The sequence below is a fragment of the Phyllostomus discolor genome, chromosome 10 (assembly GCF_004126475.2).
Source record: "Phyllostomus discolor isolate MPI-MPIP mPhyDis1 chromosome 10, mPhyDis1.pri.v3, whole genome shotgun sequence".
NCBI classification, from domain to species: Eukaryota; Metazoa; Chordata; class Mammalia; order Chiroptera; family Phyllostomidae; genus Phyllostomus; species Phyllostomus discolor.
In genome coordinates this window covers 15902081-15924083 of record NC_040912.2, presented here as the reverse complement: position 1 = coordinate 15924083, position 22003 = coordinate 15902081, and the positions used below count along the sequence as shown (strand labels likewise).

Here is a 22003-nt window from a genome sequence, read left to right as displayed (position 1 = left end):
AGGGTAGCAGAATATGCCACTTTGGCACACTGATTATTTGCAGCTGTAGGCACTTGGAAACCAGCAAATACTGGCTTTCTCTCAACTCTGCTTATCTGCCTAAAGACAGATCCTCCAAAAGGAACTCAGTTGTCATAAATCCCCTCTCCCCAAGTTCAGTCAACCAGGGAAGACAGATTCTTATCACAGGATAGGAGACCAGGAGTCTACACCACAGCTATCCAGACGGCTTTGTCACAAGCTATCATAAGTCCCATCTATTTTGCTACAGCCCCATGTATCCTTCCTAAAAATTATTTACATCCCCTCTCCACTTTCCCTATTAAGATGATAACTCAACTTGAATTCTAAGCCCCCATGGGGTGTTATTTATTTTTCCCTGGTTATCTCACAGGTATACATGAGGAATATATGGTAATAAAATTCTAGGGGTTTTTTCCTCATTACTCTTTTATTACAGGGGTCTCAGCTAAAAAGAGTAGAGAAAAAATTATTTTTCTTCCCCTACACTATGTTTCACGAATACCAGCATTACGTGTTAAATATAGGGCGCAGAATATTTAGGACACTTTGTAAATCCATGCTGAATGGACAGGCCTTCTTTTTAGACGTGTGATTCAGAGCTCTGTGACATTGCTCCTCTGACACAGGTTTTGTAAGGTAAGAAAACTACAGGGAGCCCTGGCTGGGTGACTGAGTTGGTTGAACATTGTCCCGTGCACCAAAAGTTTGCGGGTTCAATTCCCAGTGAGGGCACATGCCAAGCTTTCAGGTTTAATTCTTGATGGGGGCACCTATGGGAGGCAACTGACAGATGTTTCAGCTTGTCTCCCTTCCTCTCTCTCTCTCCTTAAAATCAATAAACATATCCTCGGAAGAGGGAGGGAGGAAGGGGGGAGGAGAAAGGAAAGGAAGGCAACTATGAGGAATGAACTAATTCATAAGACACTGCTATCTCCCTTCCTTCACCATAGTGAATGGGGGTGGGGGGAAAGGCCTGAGGATAGATTGTAGTACTTTTGAGCTTCCTTTTTTGCACATGGTGGGGGGGAAGCAGGGTTTTAAAGGATCTTGGGCTTATTTTTTAAGAATGCATAGACAGTACTATGCACTTCTTTATTGGAACTGCTCTGTCGTGCTGCACTGCTGGCTTTGTCATCAGCGGATGTTGCAATTAGTTTAACAAGCAAAGGAAATGCCAGTCAAGCCCAGCACCTGAGACCTCCTCACCCTTGCAACATGTCAGGCCTCAGGCAGGAGACAAAACCGCTCAAGACTGTGTGTGCAGCCCAGGTGAAGAGGAAGTGGGTGGCAGTGAGCCTGGGTGTGTAAAGGCACCTGGCCCCCAAGGCCAGTGTTTATATTAGCCATTCACTTCCACCTCTGGTACACTTAACCAGGCGCTTATTACATCCTATGGCATTATCCTGACTTCAGGACTTTGGAGGAAAGGTGGGGTCAAGAGACTGCTCAAGTGCATTAGACAACAACATGTTTTGTGCAACCAGATGTAAATTCCGCCTGCCCAGAAGCTTAGGCTGAACAGTGACCGCTGCTGTCCCAGATGGAGTTGGGCTATTCTTCACCTCCCGAATCTTGTGAGGCAGATAAGAGGTTCACCCCAACCACATGGGCTATTCGGCAAAACACGATGCAACCTTAGAAAGAGGGTCATTGCTCTGCTCCAGCAACCAATCAGAGACAATAAATAAAATGGAAGATCCTTCTCTGTGGGAAAGCAGGCCTCGGATTTAAAGCGGAGGGCCTCTAGGAGGGAGGTGAGCAAAGAAAGGAAAGGCAAAGGCGATACTCCAAGAAGCCGGGTTCATTCAAACCCGGAGGACAGCAAACCCCGCCTCCTCAAGCTGCCGCCCGCTCAATCGCCGAGCGCTCCGGGTGTGAGCTCGCCCCGCGGGGAGCGGCTTGGAGCCGAGGAGGCGGTGGCAGGGGTGGTTCGGGCAGGCCCGCGTGGCGGATAGGCCCAGGCAAATAACACCCATTCCCCCTCCTCCTCGCACAGTTCAACTCCCACTCGGCCCCGGCCACGCCCTGCTGCCACCGCCCCCTCGGGCAGCTCTGCGCTTGGCAGCGCGGCCTCGGTCGGGGGCGGGAGGGAAGGCGGTGCCAAGGAGGGGCCGCCGCTGCCGCCAGAAACTACAAGGGCCGACAGGCTTTGCGGCATAGCCCCGCCCCCTCTCTCCCACCACTCAGCGCGCGTCACCAGGGGGCTCAGCCAATGGAGACCAAGCCAGGTAAAAAGGGCGCCCGGGTCCGGATGCGCCTCAGGAAAGGCATGCTCCCTGCGTAGGGGCAGCGACCAGTTCACTCGGCGCGCCAAGCCGTTGGTGGCCCGTGCGTGCCCTCATCCGCCCCTCTCGCTTCCCTTAAGCGATAGCCCTACTTTTTTCTTTGGTGGCAATTCCGAGGGATGCTGGAGCAGGATTTTGAGGGGAGGGCGCTGGGGAATGAGTAGGGGGCGGGATATCCTGAGACAACAAGTTTGGCTGTAAGGAAGGCCTACCGACAGCGCGCCTGGGCTAGAACGCCGAGAGAAAGAGCACCAGAGCAGCGAAGAGAGGAAAAGAAAAGCTGCAGAAAGAATAACCCCGAGAAAGGGGGTGGAGAGGAGGCGGCCCCAGCGCCCCGGCCCCCGGCAGGTCGGCGGCCAATCCGCTGGGGGAAGGGGTGGAGAGTCGGCGGCTCCGGCGGAGAGAGGCCGAGGGGGGTGGGGAGTAGGCCAGGCTCGCACCGCCCTGGCCCCGCCCCCGGCCCGCGCCGCCGCCCGCGCCGCGCGCCGCCGCTGTCAATCAAGGGCGAGTCAGCCGGGCTCGGGCGGAGAGAGGAGCTGCTACGCCACAGCCCAGCGGCGGCCATTCGCGGAAAAAGAGGCAGAGCCTGTGCCAGCTACAGCCTCCTCCGAGCCACCGCGGGCGGGCGGGACCGGCCTCTCCTCCCGCCTCGCCCCCACCCCCACCCACCTCTATCCCAGTGTCTCCGTCTGAGGGTTTGTCCTGTTAATGCGGGATGAGCGGTACGTATTCTCCACCCCCCTCGGTCTCCTTCACCGCCTCCCTCCCTCCCTCTCCAGACCCTGCTCGGTTCTCCCCCCTCCCCCGGGGCCGCTGAGATGCTTTAAGGGGAGGAGGAGAGGGCGGGAGGGAATCAGAGGGAGGGAAGGAGGGCTGCGTTTTGTTTTAATGTCTGAGAGAGAACAACCTCCTTTTGGGTGTTGCTCTGGAGCCGATGGGTCGGGTTTCAAACCACGTTTTGTGATATCCCCCTCCTCCCTTCCCTCCTTCTCCCCCACCCCCTGCCGGTTTGCGTGGATCGCGGGTTCATGGAGATTAATGTTCGCGGGGAGGGAGGGAAGGGGAGAGGGGGAAGACGAATAATAATAATCCTAATAACCTGTTGTCGTGTGTGCGTGTGGGGGGGGTTTGTTGCAGATCAGAAGAAGGAGGAGGAGGAGGAGGCGGCGGCAGCAGCGGCGATGGCTACAGAAGGAGGGAAAACCTCTGAGCCAGAGAATAACAATAAAAAACCCAAAACCTCAGGCTCCCAGGTAAAAGAAAATGTAAAAAAAAAAAAAATCCTCACGAAACGTAAGGGGAAAGAGGGAGTTATGCCCTTTAAATGCCCAGAAGTGAAGAACAGAATAAAAATGTTAATCCACTCAAAGCATCTTTCTGACAGTGAGGAAGTTAAATTGTAAATTTATAAAGATTTCACATGTTTGAGGGTAACGTTGGTTAAAATTACACCAGGAACTCAGACTATTAGGAAACTGTGTATTTTTCCCAAGGGCATTTTGGAGTTTAGGAAAATAACACTTTAAGAAGTTTGTTAGAAATTTCCTTTTATTTAAACTTTGTATTACAGGATCTGCTTCCTTATTCTGTATCTTACTGTTTTTGTTAATATTCCTTTTTGATTTCTGCCACCTCCTAAGTTCTGAAATGTAGAGCTGTCAAAATAAATAAGCCCCTCCCAACTACTGGCCTCCACTAAATCCGCCCACTTTTTTCCCCCCCTCTCCTTTACCATCCCGTTTTTGGGTAGGACTCTCAGCCCTCTCCTCTGGCTTTACTGGCAGCTACTTGCAGCAAAATAGGGACTCCTGGTGAAAATCAAGCAACTGGACAACAACAAATTATTATAGATCCAAGCCAAGGATTGGTGCAGCTTCAAAATCAACCACAACAGCTAGAACTGGTAACAACACAACTTGCTGGAAACGCTTGGCAACTTGTTGCCTCCACTCCTGCTTCAAAGGAAAATAACGTTTCTCAACCACCTTCTAGTTCATCTAGTTCTTCCAGCAGTAATAACGGGAGTACATCTCCTACAAAAAGTAAATCAGGTAATTCTTCCACCCCTGGTCAATTTCAAGTCATACAAGTACAAAATCCAAGTGGTAGTGTACAGTATCAAGTGATTCCACAACTTCAGACAGTGGAAGGCCAGCAAATTCAAATCAGTCCAACCAGTAGCTCATCTCTACAGGATTTGCAGGGTCAAATTCAGCTCATTTCTGCAGGTAATAATCAAGCTATCCTCACGGCTGCTAACAGGACAGCTTCTGGGAACATTCTTGCTCAAAATCTGGCAAATCAGACAGTTCCGGTCCAAATTAGACCTGGTGTTTCAATACCACTGCAATTACAGACCCTTCCTGGTACTCAGGCTCAAGTTGTAACAACACTACCAATTAACATTGGAGGAGTGACTTTAGCTTTGCCAGTGATAAACAACGTGGCTACAGGAGGAGGGACAGGACAGGTTGGCCAGCCTGCTACTACTACTGATAGTGGGACTTCAAATGGGAGTCAGTTAGTTTCCACAACCACCACCACCACTGCTTCTGCCAGTACTATGCCGGAATCTCCCTCCTCTTCCACCACCTGCACAACCACTTCAACATCTCTGACCAGCAGTGACACGCTAGTGAGCTCAGCAGATACAGGACAGTATGCAAGCACATCAGCCAGTAATTCAGAACGCACTATTGAAGAGTCTCAAACACCTGCTGCTACTGAATCTGAAGCCCAAAGCTCCAGTCAGCTTCAGACGAATGGAATACAGAATACACAGGATCAATCAAATTCTCTTCAGCAGGTGCAGATTGTGGGCCAGCCTATCTTACAACAGATCCAGATCCAACAGCCTCAGCAACAGATTATTCAGGCTATTCCACCACAGTCATTTCAACTCCAGTCAGGGCAGACAATTCAGACCATCCAGCAGCAGCCTTTGCAGAATGTTCAACTTCAAGCAGTAAATCCGACTCAGGTGCTTATCAGGGCTCCAACTTTAACACCTTCAGGGCAAATCAGTTGGCAAACTGTACAGGTTCAAAATATTCAGAGTCTTTCCAATTTGCAAGTTCAGAATGCTGGGTTATCCCAGCAATTAACCATCACCCCAGTGTCTTCAAGTGGTGGCACAACTCTTGCTCAGATTGCTCCAGTGGCTGTTGCTGGTGCCCCAATAACTTTGAATACTGCCCAGCTTGCATCAGTGCCTAACCTTCAGACAGTGAGTGTTGCCAACCTGGGTGCTGCAGGCGTTCAAGTACAAGGAGTTCCTGTTACAATCACTAGTGTTGCAGGTAAGCTACTACAATCTTTTCTCTTTAAGGACCTTTTGTACGGTTTTCAATAGTGATTAGTTATTGCTTTTCTTCGCCAGTTCTTAGATTTGACGTAGACCTCGGAAATAAATAGATAACCATAAGGAATCTAAAATACGCAGGAATGCTACATTAGCATTATCATTAGAATGATAACTCGGTAATCATCAGTTGACCTGTTCACATTTGTACATTTTAGTGTTGGATTTTATGTGTTAAATTTGTTGGACAGTTTTACAAAATTCTTCCATGGAACAAAACTTCCTAATTAGAATCGTAATAGTCTTCTGTAATGTAGAGATCATATTTGAATACACTTGAACTCTTCTGAAAGAACCCTAGTCAAAATGATGTTTATATCTCCCTTAAGGGAAAGTAGGTCTAAATCTGAATTAGTATACAGTTGTGAGCTGGTTGAAGTTTTAATTCTACTTTGTAGTAAGTTTTACTTTTTCTTAAATTGGTAGTTATTTCTCATGACTCAGCATCTTGTTGCCCATGCTTTTGCTTTTTATTGTACAGCTTTGTTTTAAACTAGGTATTGATGAAGTTGATATAACTTTGCCTTGGAAGTTGTTTGATGAACCTTTTTCTACTTTTTTGTTAAAACCAGGATTTGCTCAGGCTTTTGAGTTAATAGTCCTTCACTTATAAAATTATATTTAAGTAAATCTTATGGTAGTTATGTTATTTATAGGTGTTTTTAGTGCAGAATTGGTGGAAAGAAATTAAAAATGAAGACAGTAAAATGTCACTAATTAGAATTAATTGCAGTAACGTCATTGTAAAACCAGTTATAAAGCAGTTATGCATATAAATAATATTTTGAAGTATGGAAAACTAGTTACAAGTATTTTAATCTTTCTGGATCAGTCTTATTTTACTTACTACCTTTTGTTTTCTAATAATTAAACACTTTTCATTCATTCTGATTTGTTGAAAACCTAGTTGTCATTTTAGTGCCTTTGATACTTTCAGACTTCTTTAGTTAAATATTTGTGTTTGATAATCTGAAATGAATAAGCCTGTCACTTCTGAATGACCTTTCTTGAAACAAAGTTCAGAAAAGTTATACTAGGGTTCTTTTTTACAGTTAATAAAAGTGGAAATTGCTGAATAGACATCTCTAATTCAGGAAAACAGAGATCACATGTTTTATTTAGATACCATTACCTCTAAATCAAAGCTATCCAGAATTTTCTGTGATGATGGAAATGTTCTATATCAGTTTTACTCAGTATGTTAGCTACTAGCTATGTGTGGCTGTTGAGCACTTAAAATGTGGCTAGTGCAACTGATGAACTGAATTTTAAATTTTATTTACTTTTAAATAGCCACATGTGGCTGGTGGCTCTTGCGTTGACAGCACAGTGACGTAGTCACGTAGTGTTTTTTTGAGTGTGGTATTTTTTTCCCCTAAAATTGATACAGCACATTATATATAAGTGCTTCTCTGGGTTATAGTCCTTAGCTTGCTTTGTTCCTGCACTTTTTCTAAATATTGACAATAACTTAAGTATTTCAAAAAAAATGTCTTTTTGCTGGGGTGAGTAATTTGCATTGTCAAAACAAAAATTATTTCACCCGTATTTTGGCTTCTCTGTTAAGCATTAGTGAATTATTGAAATAATTGAGTAATTTATCATTGAGTTTAGATATAGTCAATTTTGTTCTCTAATTAATATCAATTATGACCCAGAGTTTTTTTTCCCTTCGCCCATTGTTAGGGTAAGTTAATGTTAAATGAGAGTTATGATTTTCTGACCGCCTATCTGAGATTCACTTGAATGATGCCTCATTAAAAATGGAGGATCTGTGTTCTGGAACTATGATTTTGGAGGGGAGATGTGGTCAAGGGATTTGCCTTTCAAACAGATCTTCCAGGTGATTCTAAATCTCACTGAAATTTGAGAATCAAGGGGCTAGTCATCAGCAGTGCACCAGAAGGCAAAATGTGGAAGTAGGTGGGTATCAAGAGAGTTCCTATGTGCCTTGGAGAATGGATTTCACTGGCAAATAGAGCTTATTATAGTTTATATTTCACAGACTTGTATTGACTGGCCACGTACTGAGCACTTCAATAGTTGTATTTAGTCCCCCATTTTTGGAAATATTTTTTTAAGAGTGTACATGGTGTGGGGGTCACTTAAATGTATGAGAAAATTAGAACTTCACAGTTTTGTTTTGTTTTTTCCTGAAACCAAGATCTTAAATTGTGTCAGTGTTGAAGAGCCTTTATTCTAATAGATATGCTCAATCATTTTAAGATGATAACCATGTTACAAACTCCAGAAATGTACTCTGATTGCTATAAGTCATTACAGTTAATCTGGGCCCAATTGTTTGCAGATTTATTTACTTCCTAGAGTAGTAAGGCTTGACCAGTGGTTGCTGAACTAAGGTATAGAAGTTGATGGAAGAGATAGCAATTTGGAATTGGGAGTAATGCCTTGGAGTAGTTTTAATGGAACTAATGAAATAGCTCTGATTTCAGTAATTTCTTTTGGCTTTTGAGTTTTAAAGACATTAGGAGTGGGACGCAAGTTACTTTACTGTCTCTAGAAGGGGGAGAATGAGCAACAAGTGCCTATATATTCCTTTTATAAATGAGCCCTGGAAGTTCAGATCTTTTACTTTGTGTCCTTATTCACTTTTTAGTACTTTTTGATTATTTCATGTCTCTCCGTGCCCCTACCCCCCAGAGAGTGGTATTATTTAGTTTGGTTTAACTTTTGGGAAAAAATTTGCTGTGAACATTCATGACACCTATTACTAGGGTTTGAAAAAATTAGTAGTAGTCAGCTTTGACAGAATGTAATGGCTAGCTCAAGAACAAAGGACTGCAAGTTTTCTATCATTCATCCTCGTATTACTCTTCAGGAGGTAGGGAAAGGGTCTGGATGATATGGGCACAGAAATAAAATTGTACAAGGTAAATTGAAGGAAACCAGTTCTTAAAGATAGGCAGCTTCATACTTGATTTTATGAAATGAAACCATTAGTGACAATCTACAGGGATCCTCTTTCCTTGGTAATATATTCAGCATAATGTGTTTCTGTGGTTTGGTCTCAGCTTGAAATCCTGAGTTCCAGGCTGAGCATCTAGCATTTAATTAGTTAGACTTCTAGTAGCAACTAAATACATGTACCCCCTACATACTATTGTTTGTTTCCTTGTTGGGATTCTGAGTTTGACTTTGACTAAAGGAAAAGCAGAAATCCTATTTTAAGAACAAAGCTGTCAACCAGTCGTACTGTTGGTTTAAGAACATCCTTTGTTTTAACTAAGTGAGCAAAGTGGAAGATATTTTGCTCAAAAAGAACTACCTGTTTTCACTGTGTAGTGCTAGCCAAAGAGCCCTGGATAAAGTGAACTTTAGGAGTTAGAGCTCCTTAAAGAATTCAGAATATGCAGGGACCATTGGTATTTAAATCTGTAATTAACTTGCACTGGCCAGCAGTTTGATTTATTTTTGGCCCTAATCATCACAGATAGTAACAGATTATGCTTTTGTTTGATGGATGGATATTTCTTTACCAATTTTAAAAAGACTATTAACACTTTGTGCTAATTCTCACAGAAAGGGAGTTCAGGGTCCAGCATAAGTAATGCCTGCTTGAGTGTGGTTGGTAGGGTAATAATATGACTGTAATAATTTACAGTTTTAATTTGAACACTCCACATAAAATGTCATGGCATGCTTGAGTGTAATGTTGTCATGTTATAGAATTACAAGCTGATGATTTTGTAATAATAAAGGGGTGTTATTTGTGCCAGACCCTGTACTTAAGGATAAGATGTTGCTAGCCCTTCAAGAACTTGACTTTCTTACTTTCCTTTATTTTCTTGGGGATTTAAATGATGAAACCTGTGGACATAATAGAACCAGGAATGGGAGGGCCAGTTTTTCATTTATTGCTAAAATGGGGACCAAAGAAAATAACTGACATTTATATTTAATTTAAAAACCTAATTTGATTCTCCAGTAGAGTCAACCTTTTATACCAAACATTTTTCCGGAGCTACTAAGAGTAGAAAATTGACTTGAAAGTTAATACAAGTATGGTTTACCTTTGACATATATATTCTATTCATTTGGATTTCCTTAGGAGGCATCTTAATATAACATGTATACATATGTTGTACAAATATACACACATGTATGTATACACACATATATACATATACACATGTCTGTATACATATGCTATCATCTTTGGAATTTACTTTTTCAAAGAAATCATGTTTACTCCTTTAAACTTATTTTTCTAAAATCTTCTAATTCTGTTAATTATAGATTGCAATTCATTATGAGGAACTTATATTGGGTTGGCCAAAAAGTTCCTTTGTTGTTGTTTTTTTTTTTTTCTGTAAGATGGCTCTAGTAGCACTTAGTTGGTTTTAACTTTATTCAAAACAATTTTGTTATATTGTGACATCTGTCATATCAGCATGCATATAAAAAACCTTACCAAATTGGTGAATTTTTGTGTAATCACTTTAATGTTGAAGATAGAAGCAAAATTTTTGGTATATTACGCTTTATTTTGAGAAAGGTAAAAATGGAACTGAAATGGAAAAAAGATCTGTGCAGTGTGTAGAGAAGGTACTGTGAGTGATTGAATGTGTCAAAAGTGGTTTGTGAAGTTTTTGTGCTGGAGATTTCTCACTGGAGAGTGTTCCACGGTTGGGTAGACAGGCTGAAATTGATAGCAGCCAAATTGAGACATTAATTGAGAATAATCAATGTTACATACCATGTGAGCGATAGCCGGCATACCCAAAATACCCATATTGATAAAGTTATTGGTGTAAATGAAAAGTGTGTCTTTTTTTTTTTATGGAAAAAACCAAATGGACTTTTGAGCCAACCTAGTATCAGAATACCCTGTACAAGTGATTTAGGTTCTGAACTTTCTGAACTCCAGGTTGGCTTTAACCATTAGATGATATATAGCATGACCTTTAAATTTGTTGATGTTGCCAAAACAGTATTGTTGCCTATATTTAAGACTTTCAGAGAAGATGAAAAAGTACTCAGTGTAGAGCACATTAATTTTTTAAAAGGGCATCTTTGAGAGAGATTCTAGGTTAAAGAGATAAGCCATGGTAAACAGTTTTAATCTGCCTTTCAAATCCAAATCAGTGAATATGTAACAAGTAATACTTAAGGAATTCCACAGCAGAAGGCACAAAAGCAAGTTGAATAGGAAAAAAGGAAGCTTGATAAAGAAGGAAGCTAGGGAAAAGTTCCTATACATAGATTTTGTAGAAATAACAGATGTACAAAATGATAAATTTATTCTGCAAGGATCTTCGAGATTATTGCTCACTAGTTTTAATATTTTGGTACTGCTGCTAAAGTCTATAAAGGAATTTTGTGTTTTTACTGTTAAGTGAAAGCAGAAATATGGGTGAGAGATTCTGCAGTGCTAAGTGAAGTACTATAGGGACGATGTAGTAAGGATTAACAGTAAAAGGGGAACCTGGTCTGATATCAGACCATACATGATCTAGGTATGCGATGTAATTGGATGTTCATAATGCTTGTATTTTACTACCTAGAGAATGAGCAAATTGTGGCCAAGGTAACCTGTTGAACCACAAATTGACTTATATAAGTATGTGGTGAGGTAAAGGCTTAATAAAATTGTCATTATGTAAGTTGACTTAAAGATAATTGACTGTTCCTCCTCCTCCCCACCCCCTCTTCCTTAGTGGTATTTTAGAAACGAAGAAACTGAAGCCCAGAAAGGTTGAGTGACTTCCTGCTACTTTGTGGCAAAATGAGGGCTAGAAACTTATGATGTGTTTATGGCCGTTGTTATCCAAATCTTTTGCTAGTAGATGAGTAAAATGTATCTGAGATTTAGTTTAGGGATCAAAGAGGGAAAGTATCCAACTTGAGTTTGTCTTCTCCCAGATAGACTGCCTATTTTCACCAGGTAGTCAACCTTAGTATGTTTAATATGATATTGATGAATAGTGCAACTCTGTAGCTCTTATCGTTATTGAATTTAATGGTGGAAACCAAATGGTACTGTTTTGTTATTTCTTTAAAGACCAAATTCAGAACTAAAGAGACCAGCATTTTTTGTGTGTGTAGGTAAGAAGTCTTCAGGCTGTTGAGATACTGTATCTTTTTCCAAACTATAATAAGAAATGGATTTTTAAAAAAAAACTTGTGGAGGAAGAAAACAAACATTGTTTATTTTGTAGGTGCTAAATGTTGGGCTAGGTATTTATATTAACTCATCAAAACCCACAATATCCTTGTGAGATTGGTATTATTGTGCCCATTTTACAGATGATCTCATGGGGTTTTAATTTCTGTAAGCAAATCTGCCCCTCCAGTAAGTGGTAGAGCCAGTATTTAAAATCATCTCTGATTCCGAGGCTTTTGTTATATGATAGAAGGGGAAAGGGTAGGTCCACAGATAACGGATATTTTCCACCCCTTTGTTTCTGATGCATACTTAAGTTCTTTAAGGGTGAGCAATTTTGAAAATTGACATACTGACTATGCAGTTAAGGTTTCTTCTAGCCCTAACATTGCATGGCACTGACAGAGAATTACAACCAAATGTGGTTTAAAAAAATGGTGAATAGAAACTAGTTGCATGAAGATCTCTGTGTTAAACTCAGATTTTAAAATACTGTATATGGAAGATAGGAGACATGTAGGATTAAGAATGAAAACAAAAGGCAGCTTGACATTTTAAGAATAATGTCAGGAAAGCAGAAACCCATAACAAAGCCAGGCTTTTAAAATTATTTTAAACAACTCGTAAGGCTTTACATCAAAGCAAGAGATAATTGCTGCTTGAGCAAAATGGTGTGATAAGAAGATGGAGAAAAGGCAGAGAGCTTGTCCATTCTGCTCCTGTTAAGCAACAAGAAAAATGCAGTTTCAGCTAAAATGACTAGAGCTGTAACTCACTCAGAGATACTTGTTCAAGGTAAGTGAGGAGATAAAGGACATTTGTTGCTTTTTGGAAGTCAGGATGATCAGGATGAATGCTATCCTAAGGGTCAGAAGGAACTTTGAGATTTAGTTTCAGACCAGTGTCAGTAATTTAAAAATTGTGCATTGTAGAAAAATTGAGCATGAATAAGTACCTCACTTTCTAAGAACATCCCTGAACTGCAGACAGATGAGTTTGATAACCATCCTTAGCAAAGTCCCTTATATGAATTATTGAGTGGTTGACCTTTGAGTATTAAAAAAAATATTCAGGGATCTTTGGGAGCTAATATGGGTTTACTAAGAAACTATGTTCATCTATTCTTTCTTTAGAGTTTCCAGATGAGTATACAAAAGAAATAACGTTAACATGATATGTCTTGGTTTCAGTATTGATAATCATGATTTCTGTAAAGGCTTATACTTGGTTGCTCAGTTATATGAAAAATGCTGATTGTCCAATTCAGCAGAGCCTTCTGTTATTGTGGCATAGGATTCTGTTCTTGGTACAGTCGTGTTTAACATTTTTTTTCCAATTACTGGATTAAAGGATGCCATATTTTCTGAATTCAAAGATGAGACAAAGCTAGGAGATACTGCTAATAAATATGATAGGAAATAGAATTGAGATTCTGAGTAACCCTAATACACTAGAATGCTGGGCCAGAATTAGCAAGATAAATGTAACAGTTAAGATCCTGTAAGAGTTTGGAGATGGTGGGCATTGTTACATACAAGATGAAAAACCTGGCATGTGAAGATGATTTCGTATTTATTAAACTTAATGTGAACTAAGAGTAAAGTAAAGCTCTGGATTTTTGTGTTGGTTAGAGCATTCCTGCAATATTGTGTGTAGCACTAGGTAGCACATTTTAAATGGGACATTGATAAACTGGCAAGCGTATCAAGAAGGATTCCCAGGATGAAAAGTGTGGGAAACATTTTATACTATCAGTATCGGAGGAATGGTCAGTTTTATTGTTCAAAGATAATGACAAAGTGTGACAGCTGTCTTCAGATCTACAAAGGGGTGGGTTTTTGGTAACTGAAATACATGTACTTTTGTTTGGCTCAAAAAAGAAATGAAATATTTGTGTATACACATGGACTAGAGTTGTACAATAATAGAATGATTTGGTTCGTGACGAAGTAATCATCCTACTATCAGCAGCTGGATGTCTGTCAGAGACGCTATGGAATGTAGAATTTGTTGTACTGTATAGAATGTTTGATTAAAGTATGAGTCTTCATCTAATTCTAAAATTCAAGGTTTTATGAATATTTGAGTGCATGTCTTGTTCTGGTTACTTCCATGCAGCATATGGTGAGAGTGCCCTGTAAGTTTTAGTTAAACTTGTATGATTGAATATTTAGGGTTTGGGGTTTTTTTAGGGATTTGAGGGTCACATTTACTATTTTTCTTACAGCAAAGGCAGTGTAATTAAGAAGAACTCCACAGGTCCTGACTGGTGTGGCTTGGTTGGCCATCACTTTGCAAAAGGAACGAACGGGACTGGGTTGTGGGCCAGGTCCCTGGTTGAGAGCATGCTAGAGGCAACTGACCAGTGTTTCTCTTTCTCTTTCTGCCTCCCTTCCCCCCTCTCTAAAAATAAATAATAAAATCTTTTAAAAAGATAAATTCTATTAATATATGCAGTACTTTAATTCACACATTAATAGCCTTTTCTGTTCTTCATTATACTCTTAGATAATTAATTTTTCTGAGTCATTAACACTTTTATTTGGTAACTACCAAAGCATGAGTACTTTAAACATATACTTAAGTGTCTAACATTGAATTTGTATTTAGGATATTTTATGTCAGTAGGTCTTTAACCATAGTCATGCTTTTGACACTGTTACTTTAATATGAACAGTGTAATTACTTTTTCTTGAGTGCAATTGGAAAGTAGTTGGAAAATCGAGGATTCTAATGGATTATAAATTCTGGGAAGCACTCGCAGCTTCAGATTTGTTAATTTACCCTGTGGAGTAAGCAAGTGTGTCTATCTTTTTGGCTCAGACTATCTAGCATATATGTGCTTCTAAAACAATATTTGAGACCTAAGACTCTTGAATAGAAAAAGTGATCATTCAAGTATTTGAAAGTTCTCCTTTCCCTATATATGGTAATAAAGGTAGGTGCAAGATGTGTTTGATCAGTGGTGTGGTTCAAATAGTGGGTTTATTATTACAGCAGATGTGTATGGAGAGGCTTCCTAGAGAACAGGTATTTTGTGTTTTGTGCTGCTCATTCAGATGGGGCCACAAGAGGAGACCCAGGGGAAAAAACATCATACTCACTGGTTCTAGAGAGACAGAGTTACTGGATGCCTGGAGGGAGTCACATGTGTGAGGGAGCATTGTGGGAGCTGACTCAACCAGTTGGGTGGGGAACAGAGAAGAGAGTAAGGACCCATGATCAAGTGCCTTTATTGGGGAGGTCAGGGTGGAGTACACAAGAAAAAGTGTGAGGGAATTTCACTGATGTGTATTAACATTACTGGGTCACAATGGGGGAAGCTAGGAGGGGAAACTCCTGGCAGGAGCCACCTTACACACCAGTGCACCTGACTGCCTTAGTGTGGTGCTCAGAGCTTGCTTGTGGAGGTGTTGAAGCAGTAGGGAAAAAACTATATTTTAAAGTTTATAATACAATAGGACAAAGAATTAGAACTCTTACATTTTTGCTTGAGTGTGCTGCTCCCAACTAGCTGTTCCATCCTTGGCAAACATGTATAATTGGAGCTTTATTCTTTTTTTAAAATTTGTAAATTAGTGGTATGAATTCCTTTCTTCTTAATCTCATAGAGTTGCAAAGATCAGATGGGATATTATGTACAAAAAGGCTTTGAATGTTAACAAGAAAACTATGTATGGAAATTGGTAACCTAGTAGTCTGTACATAGCAACACCTAGAAGAATGTGAACTAGTAAAGTGGGAGAATGAGTAGTTTTAGGTATGGATATTAGCTTGAGTTAAATATCAGAGCTAAACAAGAGAGAGTTGTATAAAAGGAATGTCCGAAAGCTTTGCTGAAGTGCAACCAAGGGTATGGGGAGAGGTTTGTTATCTATAGGTGGAGAAGAAGCAGTGTGTTTCAGAGTAGTAAGAACTAAATGTCTGCTGTGTGCTTAGTCTGTGTAAGGCTCTAAATGTATTAATATAACCTGTCTTCAAAGAATGCTTATTTTCGGGACGTAAGGCTTCTATATGTGAAACAGTTATATGGCAGCTGCAATTGCATATGACAGCATACAGTTAAGTACTGGATTTTGAGGTATGGAAAATGACTATGCAAGATCAGAGACAAGTGACATTAGTGAATTGGAGTGAACAAGGCAGGAACGCTTTCTGTGATGGAGATGGGACTTGAGATAGGCCTTCAAGATTGGGTTGGAAAGTGGACATTTGAGATTTGAGGTCAGAGAGGCAAAGAGAGAGGATGTCTTAAGCCAAGTGGTTGGACGAACATGGAATCAGAAGCATAAAGCCCTCACGTGGAAGCTTATGGCTCAGAGAGGCAGTGTTACACTCTTTCTATGCTCCAGAGAGGCACAGTGGTCTCACAGAGCATCTCAGGGGATGCCAAGTGAACAGTCTGCCACTCCCTGAAACTTCTCTGTTTCAGCCAGAGAAGTTGTGTGTTTATTGGATTGTTTCCTATCATTTTGGTTGAAGAAGAGATTCTGCCAAAATAATAAAAATAAGTTTGAAAAACATGAATCTAGTCAGTGGAAGCAATTGAATAGAAAGATTTGAGATGCAAATGATTATTATTAGCATATTTCTGTATAGATAAGAGTGTGGAAAAGTTATAAACCAGGAGCCCAGTAAAAAGAAAGTTACTGGGAGAAATTGAGTCATGAGTTCAAAATGGCCCGTACAATGGGTATGGCAGTGAAATTGCTTAATATAGAAAACAGATTGTCAAACTTCTCTTCAGATTAGCCAGTGTCACCCCAATACATTTAATTAAAAAAAAACACCAAAAAACAAAAACACTTCTCCATAGTACCCAGAATGGTGGCATGAAAGAAATGGTAAGGGATTAGGTAACACCAGCTTTGCTTGTGCTTTTTCTCTACTGTGTATCAAGCATGGTATGGCATTGAGAAACTGAATGTGAATGAGGAAAGTTTGCTGCTCTCCTGGAATATATTATCTGTTGTGGCATTTCTTTGCTCCTAAGACATACCCCTACCCCCCATTCTGACATCTTTGAAATTGAAATGCACCTTACAATCATAGTCATGTCTCAGTTTAATAAACATTTTTTTCTTTCTAATGATCACTTGCATCTTAGACTCAATGGAATATGGTGAATATGTAGTTACTTAAATTACAATGTGGCATTTGTTTTATAGAGGCTATATGAATGAAGTGTTATAGAAGCCCAGAGAAAAGAAAAACTAGTTCTGCTTATAGAGTTCTGGGAGTGTTTTCATGGAGAGGGTGATAAGTGAACTTGGCTGTAAAGAATCACTAAATGTTTGCCAGGTTGGAATGAGAAGGGTCATTTCAGGTTATGTTGGATTTTACATGCAGTTTGGAAATTCAGTTAGAACTAATAAACATTGAAAACTTCAGGCTTGGATCAAGGAATATCTGTATACATTAAGTTGAACTAAGAACCTCCTCTAGGCAGGGGCTGTCATATACATGTATATATTCTTTTTTTCTCACACATTTATGAACTTTGCTCACCATATAATCCTGTTATTGAACAAGGGGCAGGATACAGGTAGAGAACTTTGATTTCGTAGGAGACTGGGATAGGTGGATCCTTGCAAAAGATTCAAGATGCATACTTGAAAAGGAATGAGAGTTTATGACCATAAAAAGAAAAGTGATTAGGGAAGCGAAATAAAAGGAACTTACATCTGATTGGCTCATATGTTTTGGTAGACATTTATTTGCAGGTGAGAATCTTAGCAGTGTCAGGAGTTTTGGTAAGAGAAATTGAAGTTATTCGAAGTTTCCAGGTTGTTGTATTCTTAATGTGGCCAGTGAGAGAGGGTTTAGTACAGTTCTTTAAATAATGAGTCAAGTTACCATAGCTTTTTGTCCACAGAAGCGGAGCTGCTTTTGCACAGGAGTATAGGAGCCAGATAGTGATCTGTGCTGTGGTAAGTGGGTACCTGTGCCTGGCGTGGGGTTGGGGGAGGGGGTGGAAAACCCTTGTTTGGTTGAGGCTGAGGGTGTCAAGGCCAGGGAGTTGTGGGAGAAGAGGGAAAAAGGAAAAGACTAGATGCATATGATGATGAGTACTAACTGGATTTATGTAAGAGAAATAATTATACCTAAAGTGATTTGTAAATCCTATGTGTTTTCCCATATATTTAAGGCTGCTTATGAACCAACTTGAAATAACTAACTTTGGACAGATATTTGTAAATACTAAAAACTATAATATGTTTGTTGAAGAAATAATTTGATTTGTGACTTTATTAATATAGTTTTATAAAGTTAAAGTACATTGTATTCTAGAATTTTTCTCACTTTTTGTCCTCCTTAGTGGGATGTCATTATCTATAATTGATTTTAATGACAGGGCAAGTAAATGGTTTTAGTGACCTCTTGATAGATGTTCATTTATTTCATGGACAGCAGACTGCATCCATTAAATTTAGTCAGCAAATGGGCACTCACCATCTGTATTGTAGGCTTGTATTCCTTATAAAGTTGAATAACATGGACTTGAACTACCACTTACATAATGTTCTAAAAGAGAAAGAAATCATTTAATGTTCTTTTGTGAATGAAATAAGAAGTAAAAGTGTTTTTCTTTAAACCTTGTTTTATATTTGGTTCGCATTTACTGCATGTTTATAGTATGCCAGATACTGTATGCAGCACCAGATAAATTAATTCATTTACTCTTTAGAACACCCCATACAGTTATCATTACCAAGTGTAAAAACTGAGGCCTAGAGTGGTAAAGGACTTGCTCAAGGCCACATAATCCAAACGTATTCTGTTTGTAGAACCCTGTACTTCAACCATTACCACTTACTGTCTCTCCATATATACAGGGTCTGGCAGAAGTAAGGACTGCTGGAATGTGGTTGATAGGGTAATAATATGGGTATAATAATTTGAACATTTCACCTAAAATGTCATATGGTGTGCTTGAGTGTGATTTTGTTATGTTACAGAATTACGTGCTTATGATTTTTTAATAAAAGGTTTTGTAATAAAAAAGGGCATTATTTGTGCCAGACCTTGTACTTTGCATGTGTGTTTCCTGTGATCATTTGTAGAATTAATTCATTGTTTATCTCTTATGTGTTATACACTGTGCTTAAGCATTTTATGTATAGTAACTCATTTAATTTTTGCAAGTCTATAAAAAAGGGTAATGATGGTGACTGCAGTTGACAAAAGAGGAAACCAAGACCGTCAGAGGTTCATATTTTGTCCAAGGTCATACAGTATGTTAGGCAGCTAGTTAAGTGAGAATACTTCAAGGCTGGTCCAGGTGAATAGGACCATCACCTGCCTTTACAGCTAAGCAATACTGTTGTAAGTATCTTAGTGACTACTGTAGTATTGGGTTGGCCAAAAAGTTTCTATGTTTTTTTCCATAAGATGGCTCTAGTAGTGCTTAGTTGTCTTTAACTTCATTTGAAACAATTCATTAGAGTGTATTGTGACAGCTGCCATCTCAGCATGCATTAAAAAAAATCAAAATTGGTGAATTTTTGTGTAGTCACCTGAATATTGAAGATGGAAGAAAATACATGATATTTTCAGCATATTATGATTTATTATTTCAGAAAAGGTAAAGACCCAACAAAAACACAAAGAAAGATTTGTGCAATGTATGAAGAAGGTGCTGTAACAGATCAAACATGTCAAAAATGGTTGGCAAAGTTTCTTGGTACTATTGACATTTTGGCCAAATAATTCTTTGCTATGGGGTTGTCTGTTGCATTGGAAGATGTTTAGCAGCACCCCTGACCTCTATCCACTGGAAGCCAATAGTGGAAGATAGTTGACATATTGAAAGTACCCAAATCAATAAAGTTATTGGTGAAAATGAAACATGTGTCTTGTTTTATGGAAAAAACTAAGTGGACTTTTTGGCCAACTCATTATTTCAGTAGGCTCTTATTCCTACATCTTTAGCTGGACAGTCTTTTATCTCTCTAGGATAGTGATTTTCAATCTTTTTCATCTTGTGGCATGCATAACTAATTACTAAAATTCTGTGGCACACCAAAAATATATGTGTATTGCCAATATGACAAAATTGGTGTAATTTTGATCGACTTACAAAAATAAAAATAATAATAGTAATTAACATACCCTTTTTGCCACAAAGTGATTTTAAAAAAAATTAGGTGCCTATACTTGTATATAAGGATTTCTAGTACCAAGAATTAACCAATCAGATGTGAGAGTGATAAGATGCAACTCTGTTGTACCACCTATATATTTATGCTTCAAGATGGGGCATTTATACCAGACGGCTGTTGTGTTGGCTGTTTTCATTTTTTTACTTGACAGTCTAAGGGAAGAAAGGTAGGTGCCTCTGACTAAATAATCAGGCATTTCATGTTTTAAGTCTTGCAGCACACCGGTTGAAAATCACTTCTCTAGGACATGGGTCTTACATGCCATAGAGAGAGTTGGAATTAAAAAAGTTTGGTTACTTTGTCACAGCCTGTGTTGATTGGGAATTTGAAGCTAGTAAGAACATTTCCTTTACTAAGTATATGTTTATTATAAACAAACTTTGAGTTTTTAAAAACAGATTCCATGAATATAAACCATAAAGAAGTCTTATCCTTCATTTTTGTTAACAAGTATAAAATATTAATAATAACATTTAATGTATTACTATATATTAAGCAGTATTAAATGTAATCAACATATAGTAATATTTATATATTAATTTTAAATTAATTGTGTTAATATGAAAGTAATAAAATTGTCAAATACATGAGGCCTGTATTTCATGACATGCTTCTTGATCAGTATTTGACATGTCTGTAGGTACAAATTTTATCTACTTTCTGAAGGGGAAGGAATATCATTTAAAAATGACTTTAAGATAAACCAAAGAGCCCTGGCCGGGGTAGCTCAGTTGGTTAGAGAGTCATCCTAATATGCCAAGGTTGCAGGTTTGATCTCTGGTCAGGGCACATACAGGAACCAAACAACGAATGCATAAACAAGTTGAACAACAAATTGATGTTTCTGTCCCGTTTGCTCTTGATCTCTCTTGCCCCCTACTTCACTCCTTCCCCTTCCTCTTTCTCTAAAATCAGTAAATCTTTTATTAGAAGAAAAACCAAAGACCATAAGAATTGTATATATAGAGTTTGTGTTCTTCAGATAATCTTGCATGTCATTTTTATGTAGCATTAACTCAGTTGATAGGGATGTTGTTATACATTTATATTTGCCATCTAGTGAATAAATAATAAAAGATAGCTGTCACTATATAACAGACATTGTTCTAGGTGCTAGAGAAACAAAACGGACATGTTCTCTACTCATGGGGCCTATATTTTGTTCTAGGTGAGTTTATCTCAATCTTAGATTATTGCTATTTTTAATAAGTTGAGAAAATTAAGTCTCTAAGTAATTTGCCCATTGTTACAGAATTAACACATAGGGATATTGGGAAAAGAACCCAGTTTCTAGGAGGGCAGAAGGTGGAAAATTGGGATAACTAATAGCATAAACAATAACATTTTTTAAAAAGCAGCCCAGTTTCCATCTGGCTTCCACCTCTTTCTTTTTTGTTAAGTATTTTTAAAAATATTTTATTTATTCTTAGAGGGGAAAGAGAGGGAGAGAAACATCAGTGTGTGGTTGCCATTCGTGCGCCCCCTGCTGGGGACTTGGCCTGCAACTCAGGCATGTGCCCTGACTGGGAATGGAACCAGTGACCCTTTGGTTCGTAGGCTGACACTCAGTCCACTGAGCCACACCAGCCAGGGCTGGCTTCACAACTCTTATGTTTGATCATAAATCCTTGGAGCCAAAGAAATCAGTTTTCATAAAGTTTTAAAGGGCTTTTTTCCCCTCATTCTTATAGTAACTACTGAAGAAAACTAAAGTCCAGTTTATATTTTACAAGAGATTGATACAGCCATGTAAATTCACAGTATTTGAGAACAGAGTAAATTTAGTTTAGTCGATGCTTGCAGAAGACATGATTGAGTTTATTTTGTCTATTTGTAAGCTTGTGTGTGCATATGCATTTACATACATGCTTTTACTCATTATATAAACATATTGAATAAAAATATTAAGGGGATTATATTCTATATCTGTGGACCTATTCATCACCTTTCTTGTTCTCCATCCTACCCTATAATTAAGGACATCAACCCATTTTGGTGTAATTCTAACAAGTTAGTCCATTTCCTCACACTCCAACCCTTACCCCAA

The 22003-nt window shown here is 39.2% G+C and overlaps 1 protein-coding gene across 3 annotated transcripts in view; it reads left to right on the top strand.

Annotated features, from left to right (window-relative positions):
- The first annotated feature begins 2801 nt into the window (after positions 1–2801).
- SP4 (Sp4 transcription factor) overlaps positions 2802–22003 on the top strand; it is a 65157-nt gene continuing 45955 nt past the window's right edge. Inside the window, exons 1-3 of one of the 3 annotated variants that reach the window (XR_004899596.1) lie at positions 2802–3031; positions 3447–3562; positions 4060–5608. Coding sequence is in view for 2 of the 3 variants with exons in the window: in XM_028526237.2 (XP_028382038.1) it covers positions 3025–3031; positions 3447–3562; positions 4060–5608 (1672 nt within the window). In the remaining variant the exon portion in view is untranslated. The remainder of the gene's footprint in view (positions 3032–3446; positions 3563–4059; positions 5609–22003) is intronic. The other 2 variants (XM_028526238.2, XM_028526237.2) reach the window with 2 other exon arrangements.